Raw genomic sequence first — 14187 nt, 5'->3', positions numbered from 1 at the left:
TGGACAAGCACTAACGAATGAATGCCTTCCTTTGCCTTGGTTTGCCCTCCCAAGTGGGTGGTGCTCGTTCGTTCACCAAGAGGGGGACTAACGGGAAGATGAAGAAGAAGCAGGAGAAGAAAGAAAAAAGAAAGAAGAAGATAAAAGGCGCGATTGGCTAAGGCGGTGTGCACTAAGGGTAGGTGGTGCCTGGTGTTGGTGCTGGCGCGTTGGCGATGGATCTGGCTGATCTGACTGATTCTGGTGTTCATCCGCCAGTTTGCCGCCTTCCTGTCAACAATCTTGGGAAACCCAGAAACTAATCTGTTGCCAGGGCATACTAGACTGCTACCTACTACGAGGTATTCCACGCATATTCCACATGACAAGGACCACGGTCGTGCAGGGCTAAGCTAACCCATGGCACCTCTGCAGATAACTGTGGAGTCCGTCATGGTATGTGCTGTGTGCAAAGCAGAGAGATCCCCCATTCTCGCCAGTTTTGCCAGTCAATCAGTCCCTGCCAACCGTCTAGGTTGTGTTGTTGGTGAGGTGGGAGGAGGAGGCTTGGGAGGAGGCAGGAGATCACCCATCAGGACCCAAGAGTCCCCCGAGCCCCTCCCCGAACCCCCCTCGTCACACACACCACCAACCAACCATCTCAACACTAGACGACGCATTTTTGACATCTGAGAGGGGTTCGAGGGGCTGAAGGAGGGGCAAAGGGGCAGTCAAGCCGATCAAGTGTCAGCGCGCGGCGTCAAAAGCAAGGCACCAGACGAGTGCCATTTGCCGGTTCCTCGAAGGGGAAAAAAAAAATAACCAACCAACTGCACTCCACAATTATTAATGTGCTTATGTACTATTATTATAGCCATACACACGATAGCGTACAGTAAACTGCGCTATCTTCCATCTACACTAGTGAATATAGGGTATGTACCTTGATTTGGAGGGGGGAAAGCATCTCTTTCTCTCTGTTTTCTTCTCCCCGCCTCTCTTTGACTAACTAGACAGTCAAGTCTTATTACCAGCAGGTAGGAAGTGGTAGGTAATTTGGCAACAGATAAAAAAAAAAAAAAGCTTTCCTTGAATCTATTGCGCTTCTATCAAGGCGACTGACTGACTTTCCTTGAGAGGAGTTTTAAGGACTAAGCCGGGCAAAAACACATTCCAACTATCCGTACCCGTCATGGGACACTAGCGGGGTGTGCATGTTCCCAGGCAAAAGGAAGCAATGCCTTTGCGGTATTCGCACCGCCTTGTCTGTCTCGAATTTCAGCCAGCCTTCCTTCGTGAATACCGCTTGTTGCCATGTATGGCCGATCGAAACGATCCTTCTTCCTACGGCTTTCATACCCAAGTCATGGTAATCCAGGTAGTCGTTCCTCGGAGGATGCTTTTGTGAAGCAGTGCAAGTCTCGGCCGGTAGTGAGGGGCCATGAGGGGGGGGGGTAATGGATACATAGATGGATGACCAGTCCCAGCACCTTGAATCCGTCACACAACAGTGCAAAGTATTCTCATAGATACAGTACCTAGGCAAGCGTTCCTACAAGCTCACCGCAGGTATGACCTCAGGACAGTAAGCATTCGTGGTCTCTTCAGCCTCCCCGTCAAACAAACAAACAAAACAAGCGCAAGATAGCCCAGCCAGCCAGTTTGTTAGTCAGTCACAATCTCCTAAGCATGTGAATTCACGTTGGTGTGAAACATTGAATCACGCATTCCCACTGGGCAGATGGAATGCCTCTACCATGCCAACCTTTAGTTACCTTAACCTACTCTACTTACCTAGGCCTATAGAGGTTTGGCAGACTGGGAATTCTGTGTACATTTGCAGGTACGACCTGTTTCGATAGTGGCTAAGACGAGATCGGCCGGGGATCTGCGACCCTTGGCGGCCTTTTGACGCAGTAGCCACGGGACGGTTCTAACACAATCGATCTGGTCTAGCATCTTGTCTAGTGTATAGGTAGCGTATATCTATATTTGACCATGTATCTCATGTAGCCATCTGTTCTATACTCCACCGTGGGGTAATCTGTAAGAAAAAAAAAAGAAAAAAAGAAAACAGACCTGGCTAAATAATTGAGAGCTTTTCTCTTCATGATGCACTTTTGATGCCTCTGATTGTCCACGTTGACAGGCATATATCCTAAAATCAATTTTAAAATAAATATATATATATATATTTTGATCAAGTCTGTAGCAACATTTCAAGAATGCTCATTCAGCTTTACTCAGATTCCCGTTACCGCTTTTCGAAAAGAGTCAACCATTCTCATTCACATGTATCTGCTTTTGCAAACATTGATAACCTTCTATAAACGGTTAAATGCAACAATGTAAATATGCTCATCATGGCCCAGAAGGGCCCAGGCAACCTCTGAAGATGGGATCGAGACACCTGCTTGGTTCGGCCAGTCCCTGACTTTGCTGCACTCTTCCGATGCCACCCCAAGCAAGCACCTGCAGCTCGTGCTGATATGCGGCCTGCATGGGCAGGGCTGACGCTGGGAGACTGCAGCGACAGCAGCGCCTTGTTAGGTATTTTCCCGAACCCCCTCCTTTCGCAAAACAAAAACAAAACAAAAAAAACCCCCCCCAAAGGGAAAAAAATAAATAATTAATTAAACGCTCTCTTTCTCTTGTCTGCCTGCCTGTCTGTCAATGCTCTGATTCGAGCCAAGCGATATTGCCCCGTCGTCGTCGTCGGTGATGCATTGTATAGTTTGAATGTCAGGTACATGCATGCATTATTCTACCTCAGGTCTCCGAGTCAGAAGCGCGCTGGCCCGGAAAACGATTTGATTGGGGCTCACATTGCGATACAAGATAATAATATTCCCAGGCACGCTTGGCTTTTCTGTCTCTCGGTGCCACCTAGCAGTAGCTATATAAAATCCACCTGGGCTCAACCCTGCTTTTCTGCCGCGTCGAACGAGCTGGTAAGCAATTAAACAAATTGGAATCAACCTTCCCTCTTGATGTTTTATCACCCGAGCTAGATAGACAAACAGCCAGTTGCAGGATGTGTGATTATCTGTTTGAGCGATCGAGTGACCGAGTGACTGACCGGACAAGTGAATGAGTAAGTGGGTGAGTAATTACCTTGTCTGCCTCTTCTTGCCTCTCGTGCATTTCGAACTTGGGCGAACTACATACGTACTACCGAGTGTCAAACCCCGCGGCCCCTCCCCATGCCGGCCAAAGCCTTCTTCTTCCTCGGACGCCATACCCACGTACTGGTGGGACAAGGTGCAGCGATGTGAACCTTGCCCAACTGCCACCCATCGGTGCCAGTCTTCCCACGGCCTCCGCTACAAAAAGGAAACTTCCCGTACCGCCAACACATTATGGAAGCTGCCGATATATGGCTCAGGTTGTGTTGGTAATTTTTCCGGCACCTCCCATCACGAATAAAGCCAAGTTAGCCGGCCTACCACCACACGAACAGAGTGTGTGCACAGTCAGGCTGATTCGTAATCGCGGACATTTGTGGCCACGGAGTCGTCTTTTGGCATTGATGATGCCGGAAATAGCCTAGATATTCCCATTCTGTCGTTTTCTCTCTCCCTCTCTCTCTATATTCCCGTGGGGTGGACCTTTTGGCAAGCCATGGCGCCAAATCATGACTGGTCTTTGCGAGTTTCATGTTAACAAGCGAAGGCAGACACATGGCCATGATGTCTACGACCGAGGGGTTCAGACGAGCGGGGATCCCTGTTCACTCATGCTCATGTCTTCTAGAAGACTTTTTTTTTTTGCTATGCTGTGCTGTCACTGACTGACTCCCATCTCTGACTGAGCCCCCCCGCCCCTTCTGGACCTGCCCAACTACCCAACCCCTTTGACTTTTTGGTTTCTTTCTGGAGAAGGGGCCTTTCTTTACAGGCAGAAGAAAGGCAGGCGCCCTCTCGAGTCATACAGGGTGCGGAGTTCACAATCTATCGAGACCGACACCCATTGTCTTGCTGCGTACGGTGCTTGCCCACTATGTATTAATGAGTCTTGATATTGTGAGGTCCTCGGATCACATACAATGGCTAACATGTTTTTTCTTCTTCTTCTCTCCTCCCGTGGGAGAATCATAGCGCGGATTGGTATTCATGTTCCTGGCGGCTGAGCAATGTCTCACGTGTGATCTCGTGCATCACCCGCCGAGGGCTGCTAGTAGCCAACGAGCCTCGACTTTACTATCACGAGGCTCTCTTCCTGCTTATATACAGTGACACGCATGGCACCTCGAAAAAAGACAGGACAGCGAACGAGCAAACGACCCTTGAGAGCCACCCCGGTTATTGCTTCCCTTTCCTGGCGACCTGCTTGGGCACTCCGCAAGGGGTGAGCATCTTTACCATTTGGGATGGCACCAATCATGCCGTGAAATGCAAGGCACAAGACCGCACGTCTGGTGATTCGATTCGCCCGAGATTCAGGTTCCCCTCCCGCTTATCGCCGGTCGTCTCTTCCTTTGCTCCATCTCTCGGATCTCACTCACTTTCTCGGTATGTCGGGGTATCCGGAAGCAACAAGTAGCAACAGACATACTTCGCGCTTGCGTGCATTTCCTTTCAAGCAAGGGCGATTCCCTATTTTGGCTTTCGTATCGATGAATAAGTGGGAGGCCGGGTTACGTGTTACTTTATCCTTCTTCCATTGCTTTCTACATGGTGACTTGGCGAATCTTGGTCCGCATTCTTGTGTCGAGTCCACCTTGCCTGACCGCCACCGTGATGACTCGCTCTTGGGTCCATGGGTATGTATTGCCAGAGCACTTTTCTAGTGCCGGTAGCATATGCCGTGTAACCTTGATATTATGTCCCTGGGGCTGCGTCTATTCCAGTTACACCCTATTGCATATAAGGGTGTATCACTTTCGGGGAAATTCATGTCATTACCAACTCGTAGACAAACCAGTTCTTAATCAGGGTCATCTACCCTCAGTCTGAGCAGGCAGTTTCCTTCATCTTTGCAAGGATTGTCACCTGGCAACATCGAATAAGACGTTGATCACGTCAATATAATGTCCAGATGTACATGATGCTGTGCACAGCCATTGTTTGCCAGGTCCCGTGTTTGTCTCCCCTACCTTCTGTAGCCAGTTGCATTTGAACTCTGATACGGGCTGCATTCAAGATCCTTGGCTATTTGGCTGCAAGCGTATATCAAAGAAGCTCGGTGAGAAGCTTCTTGCTCTGGTTAGACGATATTTCAGGTCGTTGACAGTCTGTCCAGAAGTTTTCTTGACACGAGCTTTTGCCGTGGGTATCGCATCATCGCCCATCTATTCGTATCTTATTCGGTTTCAGGCTCTCTTTACCAATTCGAAAGAAGATATCTTAATGGTCAACACTTGCATACACATCGCTTCTCTTTTGCACTTGGAAAGCCTACAATTTTTCGAATTGGGCAGGAGACGAGGAGGGGGGAAAAGGACAGAGAAAAGCTCACCATCGGTAGCAAAGATGTAGGTTTTTTTTTTCCTCCCCCGTGAATCGTAGGTCCGGGTGGAGGATCCTTGATACTTGAGACCTTGAAGAATTGGCCTGCGGATGTGAACCCTTTTTTTCCCCCCCCCCCAAAGTTCCCTTTGCATCGTCCCTGGGCGTCTTATGTTGGTGGTTGGGGCCCTTGAAATGCCAGCTCAATTTGAACCATTCTGAGTGCACTCCCGCTGGCCAACAGTCGGCACCGGTCGTCTGAGTGCCACAACGGAGCTCATCTATCGACCACGGTGGTCCGGCTGCGTTGTCTCACGGACTCGGAGTCAAAAGAACGAGGATAATGCAGCAGGCACTCGAGTCAAGTGACTAGCTGGCAATTTTGTCTCTCATGTCTTGAACATCATGAGACTTCAACTAGTCTCTTTACATGTGCTGCGCAAAATCTGGTAGCCAAGAGTAGGTAGATGCCAGGTCAGTCTTGCAATGGTGGATCGTGACCATTTTGAAACATGTCCTCGCGTCTTGTAAGAGACAGCAAGTGATCCTTGATCGTGAACATAGGATATCCGTAAGAATAGAGCAAAAGTGAAGGCAGCGTTAACTTCAAATTCTCTCTTGTAAGCTTTTGATGCAAGGAGATGGTGTCCCTGGAGCCCGCGGAGCTTCCTCGGAACAACCTAGCTAGCATTGCATGTTTTGACGTCTTGCCTACATCACACAGGCCGGTTCAAGACACCATCGCCTACAGACCGTAACGCCTGCGAGGCATCACGCGCCTTGTACAATAATAGCCTTACAAACCTATGCTGCCAACACTACTCGGGCTCTGAAACTCTCATGCTTCTTGTAAAGTCCAAAGAGTAGAAGCGTATGAAGCCGTTCAAGTGGACTGTCTGTAAATTTCCATGTTGACAATCCCGATCGTAGGGTACCTTGTGTACCTGGGATCTATTATAGTATGGGTGTGTTTCTCTGGGAGCATACCTGCACATAAGAGTATCTGTAGACATGGCTGCGCACCTCTTTCACCTACGATCAGTGGTGTTCGAACATGTCGAGGCATCACTTGTCCACTGATTTGATACTATGTGTGCTAGGGGATCCGAGGTGTTATCTACCTTGCATCTCTTCTTCCTCTTTTCTTAAATTGAGCATTAACACTATATAATATTTATTTTGTTCTTTCCAGCATGCATAAAGAAAGCATGCAAATCTCGAACCTGATACAGGATTCGAATGATTGGTAAGCCCCGAAACCCGAGCGCCGTATCACAAGTCATAATGCATAAAATGGTTGGGCCGAATGAGTAAACATCATATTCCGGCAGATCTCAGCCTCTGGCCATGTCTATACGTCCAACATGCTTCTAATCTGTTGAGGCTGACCGTCCAGAGAAACACCACTCTGGGTGCTGTTACTCCTTTCACTCGTACCCGGCCTCTGTTGAGTTCCAGGCGATACATTGGTTCTTCTACCCCTATCAACTGTTGTTGTTGTTGTTGTTGCTGCTGTGCTCGTCGTCGCTGACCCTGAATTGGGAAATAAAAGACCAGCGGCAGCCTGCATAGTTCGGTCTGATCTCCGCTGGTCCGACCTTCCGCTGTACGGAGTATAGGGTGGTGGAGCCGTCGCACCTGTCCTGATGCTGCTGGCAATGCTGTTTGTGCGCCGTATCTCGTTCATCTCAATGGGCTGGGCGTTTTCAGCTACCTCGGCTTCGCGTGCTCTGGTGGCGGCGGCAGCTTCGACATTCTGCCCAGTCGCGCGTCCTCCACCGACTTCGCGAACGTTGCGCAGGATGGCATTCCTCATGCCTCCCTCGCTATGCTCACCGTTGACTCGCTTCCACCAAGCCGGCTTATGCACGATTCCAAGTTCGCGGTCGAGGGTAGCACCGCGTGCCCTGCGCTGCTGGATGAGGGCCTTGTCTTCATTCTGCCTCATGAAGCCTGCAATGTTTTGGATGAAGACGATCAAAAGGGCCGGCAAGTAGCCGCCGACATACATGGCAACGTAGTTGGTTTCCTGTTTCATGGGCGAGAGGGAGAAGTCCCAGGCAGCAAGACCCTGATACGCAACGACGGCCAAGGAAATGGGCAGAAGTAGCGCAAATCTAAATGGCATGTAGCCAAGGCCGCCGATCATGCGGTTCAAGAACCCGCGGCCTCGCTGCTCGTAATGGTGCAAGGAGTGCATCAGCGAGATGAGAATGGTTAGCCAAGCTGCGAAGAGACAAAACGTTGCAGCTTTGAACCGCCCGTCCGTAGCGGTAGGCTCGGCAAACATGGCAGTCTGCTCGTCAGACCTCTGGAGCTCGAGATTACCCCAGTTACGAGGAATAATGAGGAAGAAATTCTATAGTGTTCTTTGGTTAAGCTATTGGACCTCTAGGATGGTGCAGAGTTGTTTAATCGGTAGCAAGGGGCTTTTGTGTGCTTACCAGCCAAACCCAGAAGTAAAAGACCAGTGGGATAAGAAGTTCAAACATGCCTCGTTTGTCGGTCTGTTGCAAGACAAAGGGATTTGGGTCGATAAACTGCCTTTCCATCCAGCTTCCCCAGTGACGCACGGCTTCCCAGACGATAGCCATGGTTCCCATTTGTAAGAGATACCAGAAGAAGTTGTTCAGCACAATGGGGATGGAGGACAGATAGTAGCGATCCACATCAACGCCGGTGAAGAGGCCAATCATGGCGGCCACAGCCACGAAGATGGCCCAGTACCACTGCCAACGGCGACCAATGGGCGCAAACCTCTTGGTGACGGGAAGATAGAGCTTGCCGTGCCTGGTCAGATTGAGCAAAGTGAAGACAAGCGAGGCGGCAAAGAGGACGGCAAAGGCGACGCCAACCTTGCCGCGAGTGCCGATTGGATTGACGGGCGTGTAACACCAGGTACTGTTGACAAAGGACCCGTTGGGATAGAGGAGGGTCGGGATATAAGGCTCAAAGGTGAGGAAACACCATGAGCCATTGGATATTGTGCCATTGCCATAGATTGTATAGTTCCAGTAATTCAGAGTGGTCAGATTGAAGTGGATATCGCCAATGATGTAATCGGTGCTGTTGTTGGGATCATTGGATATGATGTCGCGGGCATCGAAGATGGGCATCTTGGGCTAAGAGCTGGCGGCGAGCTCGAGGGCCCTAGGCACATACAGGGAGAGCAGCAGCAGTGTTTCGTTTTTCGATACTCGAGGAGAAGGAGCCAGTATCCAACATGAGTAAATGATTCGAGGAGAGCGCACAATGTTTCGGAGAATCGCGGGGTCGATCAGACTGGCGACATTGGAACAGCGACAAGGTGCTCAGGAGAAAATAATTGCACCCGGCTGGCTCTCTTCACACACAACCAAAGAAAGAGATAGAGAGAGATTTCGGCGACGTTGAGTAGGGTTTTGCACAGGCTTGCTTGCTTGCTTGTCCACAACTGCGGCAATGAAGACGTCGTTGGCACAGAGGAAGAGAGAAATCAAAGAAAGAAAACGGACAGAGGATGAAAATTGGAAAAGAGAGTTTGCGTCACGCCCTGGTCTGTCTGTGGTCGGGGCCCTTTCCTGGCGAATCGAAATGCCCAAGAGTCGAGGCGCATCCGAGGATCCGGCGCCGTTGGCGGAGACAATCAATCAAAATCGCTCACGAGCACTGATGGAGCATGGGAAAAGGATGCGATAACGCTACGATAAGCCCTGTTATGACGTCCGCTACAGCGATTCCGCGCGACGGGAATCGCTGTAGCGGCCGAGGCCCACCCCATATTCCTCCATATTTTCCAGATTCTAGCAAATGCAGTTCCCCTGGAGCGGAGCCTGTAAGCGGGCCAGCCCATCTGCGCGTTTGTTTCCCCCGGGGGGCATCTTTTTTTTTTTTTTTTTTCCAGCGCCTTCGCGATTCGAAAGCTCGCTGTCCGAGTCGCGACGCGGTCACGCAGCTGGCAGGTAGGTATGAAGGGATTTTGCCTGGGATATGCCATGTGAACGGAAATGCCAATAGCAGTGGTCGCCTTGACATGACCAATGTTAGGCAGACCCGAACCATTCAGATGTAAATTTGCTCAATCATCAATGAGCAAAGAAACAAAACTACCGTATACATGAACGCTCGAATCTGTTTGTAGTACCTTTGTAAAGAAATGTACAGAGGTAATTGATGTCAACGAGGTGTTTTTTGAGACCATCGTGATTGGCCAAATGATGGCGGGGCAATGGCAATACCCAGGCTACTAGCTTGGTAGTAATTTATTTATTCTTCAAGAGGTAAGAAAGTCTCATTTCGCACTGGCCATCGATTCCCTAGGTTAGATAGTTCCCATAGGGTTGAACGTCGACCCGATTGATCGAACCTAGAGAGTAATCTCTCCATAATTCTTCTTCTTTCGTCAGTACACTATACACAACATGCGTACCGACCTAGTTGAGAAGACTTAGAACTTGTGATCATGTATCGCTCCAGTGTACATGCGAGTTACAGCGTGTGCATGTGCTGCCGCTTCCGAAATGGCATAGGTAGTACTCAGCTGCCCGCCTACTCTGCTAAATCACACTTGTCTGCGTCGGTATTCCGTACATAATGGTCTGTATCATCAGCTCATGGCTTGCGTTTATACACTCAATACAGGTATACAAATCTGTTGGAGAAAGAGCCACTTCCGCATCAGTCATCAATAATGGTCACTCATTTTCAGACTAGGTACTGTACCTGCCTACCTGCCTCCCTACCTAGTACTCTGTAAGTGTACCATACAGTCGATGCAACCTGCCAAGAGCGGCATCTGGCTGCGCCGCCGCCTGCGTGTGGCTTTCCGGGGAGGAATGGTGAAAAAGACACATTTTCTGAGTCAAATCGGAGGATAAAACCCCGGACTGTCTGATGCCCTCTTTTTTTTCTCTTGGTCTGTGCCGCTGAGTGCCTGCTGTCGCGACGGGCTGAAACCAGACCGCAGAGGGAGAAAAGACAAAGGCGCCGCTCATTGTCATATGCGGCGTGTGTTGTGAGTCAAGAATATCTTCTCAAAGTCCGGGGAACATTGGGCACTTGACATATACATACACATACACACACACACACGATGTGGAGCCGTGCGCGAGCCGCTGCCGCCGTACTTTTCGGCGTCGGGGTCAGTGCAAGTTGCCCAAATTACGCCGACTACTCTCGGCGGCAACACGAGCCACTGTCGGATGGGGCCTTTCGTCTGTCCTATATGAGACCCGAGCCGGCATGTCGCACCTTCAATTCCACTCTCGTCGAGGATGCCATCACGCGCGTCAAGGACCAGATCTGGGATCCGGATCTCTCCCGCCTGTTCGAGAATACTTGGCCCAATACCTTGGACACGGCCATCAAGTGGCGGGGTGTGGCTGCCAACAACACCGAGGAAGAGCTGTGTTTTGTCATCACTGGGGACATCAATGCCATGTGGGTGCGCGACAGCGCCAATCAGGTCGCCCCCTACAAATACGTCCTGAGCAGCCCTGCCGACGACGTTGCCTCCGTTTTCCGCGGCGTCATCAACCTGCAGGCCCGGTATTTGGTTGTCAACCCTTACTGTAACGCTTTTCAGCCGCCGACAGAGTCCGGACTTCCTCCAGACAGTAACGGCGGCATCTACTCTGTCACTCCATCCTATAACCGGAATTTTGTGTGAGCTGCGGATCTACTACTACTACTACTACTACCCACCTCCCCTTCCTCCTTTTCCAGCTGCGTACAACGCCTACTCATCCCATCCTATGAGAAATGGTATACAACTGTATAGTCGCTTACAATATTACATAGATACACTTGCAATTTCGAGCTCGACGACTTCGGCGGCTTTCTACAGCTCTCTCATGACTACTACACTGCAACTGGTGACTTGGATTTCTTTGGCAAGTTTCAGTGGGTGCATGCCATCCAGTCTATACTGTCTGCTTCCAGGGCGATGCAACAGCCCACGTACGACCAGGATGGTAAATGGGTTCGTTCGGCCTACACGTTTCAGTCACAGACAATGACGGCATTTGGGACGCTAGGAAATAATGGCATGTCTAACCCTATCAATGATACTGGTTTGATCCGTTCCCCCTTTAGGCCGAGCGACGACGCGGCCATCTTTGACCTGAGCATTCCCGCCAATATGATGATGGCCAGGTACCTGACGACAAATGCCGATATCATGGAACGGCTTCCCAACGCGCCCGCTGGACTGGCCCAAGAGATGCGCGACATGGCTACGCAGGTGCAAGAAGCCATCAAGGAATGGGGTATTGTCAGGGCACCCAGCGGTAAGGAAATATATGCCTACGAGGTTGACGGATTTGGAGGACGTAGTCTAATGGATGACGCCAATGTCCCATCCCTCTTGTCTGCGCCCTTTCTGGGATACCTAGACAAGACGGATGAGATTTACCAAAACACCAGGGAATTCGTCCTAAGCCGGGCGAATCCGTGGTACTGCAGCGGTCCCATCATCAGCGGCGTTGGGAGCCCGCACATCCGACCCGGGGCGACCTGGCCCATGTCAGTCATCATGAGAGCCATGACAAGCAGCGAAGATGGAGAAATCATATCTTCCATCAAGCAAGTCCTGCAAAGTACTGCGGGTCTAGGACTTATACACGAGAGTGTCGATGCCTATAGTGCCAGTACATGGACTAGACAATGGTAGGTCACTGATTATGGATCCCGTGTTCCCCCCTCGACTGACACATCTTTGCGTGCTAGGTTCACCTGGGCAAACGGTTTGTTCGGACAACTCGTTATGGAGCTGGAGCAGCGAAACTCATCCGTCCTACAAGAAAGCTTCCAGCCACTGCGGTACCGTGATGTTTAAGTAGGTACGAAAACGTGCGCCTCTAGAGATATATAATATGGCAAAACAGCATAACTTGGTCCTCACAAGGCAGAATCTGAAGCTCAGTTGTAGCTCGTTCCCTCATGTGACCAGTGGTTATTCCCGCTCAGCCGTGGAAGCGAGGCTGTTTGTAATTGGCACTTGTCGCTTGGGAATAGAATTGAGGCATCTTGACTGTGGCAGCAGGGGTCAGTGGCCTGGAGCAACTGGTTCTGCTTGAGCCAGCGTCTCGCAAAAGTCATGTACCGTCACGACCCATCCGAAAAACTTCTCAACGTTGAACAGAACAGCCTGTTGCAATAAACTCGGGTCCATTGGAGCGAGTGGCGTCCTCTAGGAGTATGCAAAAGTATTCCAGGTGAAATGCATCACGGAGCGAGGTTTCGACGCAGACGTTTGTGGCCACACCCACAAAGACCAAGTTTCGAATGCCCCGAGCTCTCCGAATGCTGTCGACACCTGTATTGAAGAAACCACTGTATCGATTCTTGGTATCACGATATCGTTATTGAGAGGTTTCAGCTCGTCGACAGTCGCATGATCCCACGTGCCCTTGACCAGCAACTGTCCGTGTAGCTCAGGTCTGGCCCGTATAGTTTTGAGTGCGTGCGACTTGTACCAGTTTGGCGACATGGGGGCACCAATCTCATGGTAGTCCTTTTCAAAGCCGTTCTGCACAACAAGAGCGACGAGTCAGTCACTGCTGCATCAGAAGCAGTATGCCATACTTGATTTCAGACCTGAAAATAAATAACCTGCATCCCAGCAGCACGTGCAGCGGCCAGTGTCCTCTTGATGTTGGCTATGGTGTCTTGGGTGCCGGAAACATCAAAGCCTGCTAGGTCCAGATAGCGCCCCTCCGATGAGTATGCATTCTGCATATCAACGACGATGATAGCCGTCTCCGCCCGGCTGAGCCTGATGGGTTCGGGTCGTGCTGGGAGAACAATCGCATCATCCATGCGCGACTGTGGAAGACCCGCGATATTGTCACGGCCTTGCGAAGACATGGTCGTCGTGTACATGGCGCGTAACGGCTACAAGAGTTCCGCAAGTAAAATGCGCTTGCGAGAACCATCCATGTTCTCATCCATCTTGGTTTGTGTGCAACTGTTGCCGACAAGGTATCATCAGTCCTCGGCTTCGGGTTTAAGATGCAGGCCGCGAACTTGACTTTCCGAAATTGCAAAACTGGTCTGCCAACCCCGGGAGGGATCCGGACACTGTAATCTGAATTGCGCTGAACCTCGGGCTCGTCAAAGACAAAGAGTCACTGAACATTCGTTTGCGCATCACGCGAAAGCTCAACAATGTTACATCCAAGATTCCCTATGATGACACTGTCAAGTTTGGCCACGACCTTGGGCAAGATTCTCGCGAGGTATCTCGGTTCTTCCAGAGCGTTGCGCCATTGAGGACTCGAGAGACTCGATTCCATCGCAAGTTTATTGACTCGCATGTTCGCCGTTTTTGGCTGTTTGTATCGAGGCTCTTTGCGCTCCAAGCACGAAAAGATCACCGGTATTTGTTTGCCCGAAAGTCATATCTAGAGTGCTCCCAGATCATTGCATCACATTCAAAAAGTCTACAACCCCCGGATCCGTTGGAGGACAAATTTGCACCTCTGGCAATGAAGTGAGGTGAACTTTACAAAGGACCACTTAGTCAAGGTGTCATTGTGACCCTTGGCCTCGAGATATCAACCCAACTGGAGCAAGAGGTCGAAGCAAGCAAAGGCCTCATCGACAAATCTGATCCTTTGTTCCAGCTATTACAAGCCAATCGAAGGCCAATCATTGATATCTTACGACACATTCATGGGCCACTCGGTCATATAATTGCTCTCGGCAGACCTAGGTACAAACGCTACGTCATGCTGTCCGCGATCTTGGCACAGATTGACGCATTTGATGCTGGACTCGGCGA

The 14187-nt window shown here is 50.3% G+C and overlaps 3 protein-coding genes across 3 annotated transcripts; 1 reads left to right on the top strand and 2 right to left on the bottom strand.

Moving 5' to 3' along the window:
- Positions 1-6777: 6777 nt before the first annotated feature.
- Positions 6778-8542, bottom strand: PFICI_03478 (uncharacterized protein; the record flags this gene model as incomplete). The annotated part of the gene is made up of 2 exons (XM_007832059.1): positions 6778-7785; positions 7871-8542. The coding sequence occupies 2 exons, from the start codon at positions 8540-8542 to the stop codon at positions 6778-6780; spliced, it is 1680 nt and encodes a 559-aa protein (XP_007830250.1).
- Positions 8543-10497: 1955 nt separating this feature from the next.
- Positions 10498-12240, top strand: PFICI_03477 (uncharacterized protein; the record flags this gene model as incomplete). Its single annotated transcript, XM_007832058.1, has 3 exons — positions 10498-11069; positions 11205-12071; positions 12132-12240. The coding sequence occupies 3 exons, from the start codon at positions 10498-10500 to the stop codon at positions 12238-12240; spliced, it is 1548 nt and encodes a 515-aa protein (XP_007830249.1).
- A 354-nt stretch (positions 12241-12594) lies between these two features.
- On the bottom strand, positions 12595-13271 carry PFICI_03476 (uncharacterized protein; the record flags this gene model as incomplete). Its single annotated transcript, XM_007832057.1, has 2 exons — positions 12595-12933; positions 13002-13271. The coding sequence occupies 2 exons, from the start codon at positions 13269-13271 to the stop codon at positions 12595-12597; spliced, it is 609 nt and encodes a 202-aa protein (XP_007830248.1).
- Positions 13272-14187: the final 916 nt, after the last annotated feature.

Source organism: Pestalotiopsis fici (assembly GCF_000516985.1).
Source record: "Pestalotiopsis fici W106-1 unplaced genomic scaffold PFICI_Scf_2, whole genome shotgun sequence".
In the NCBI taxonomy this organism is placed as follows: Eukaryota; Fungi; Ascomycota; class Sordariomycetes; order Amphisphaeriales; family Sporocadaceae; genus Pestalotiopsis; species Pestalotiopsis fici.
The sequence above is the reverse complement of the archived record's forward strand: the minus strand, read 5'-3'. Positions and strand labels throughout refer to the sequence as shown.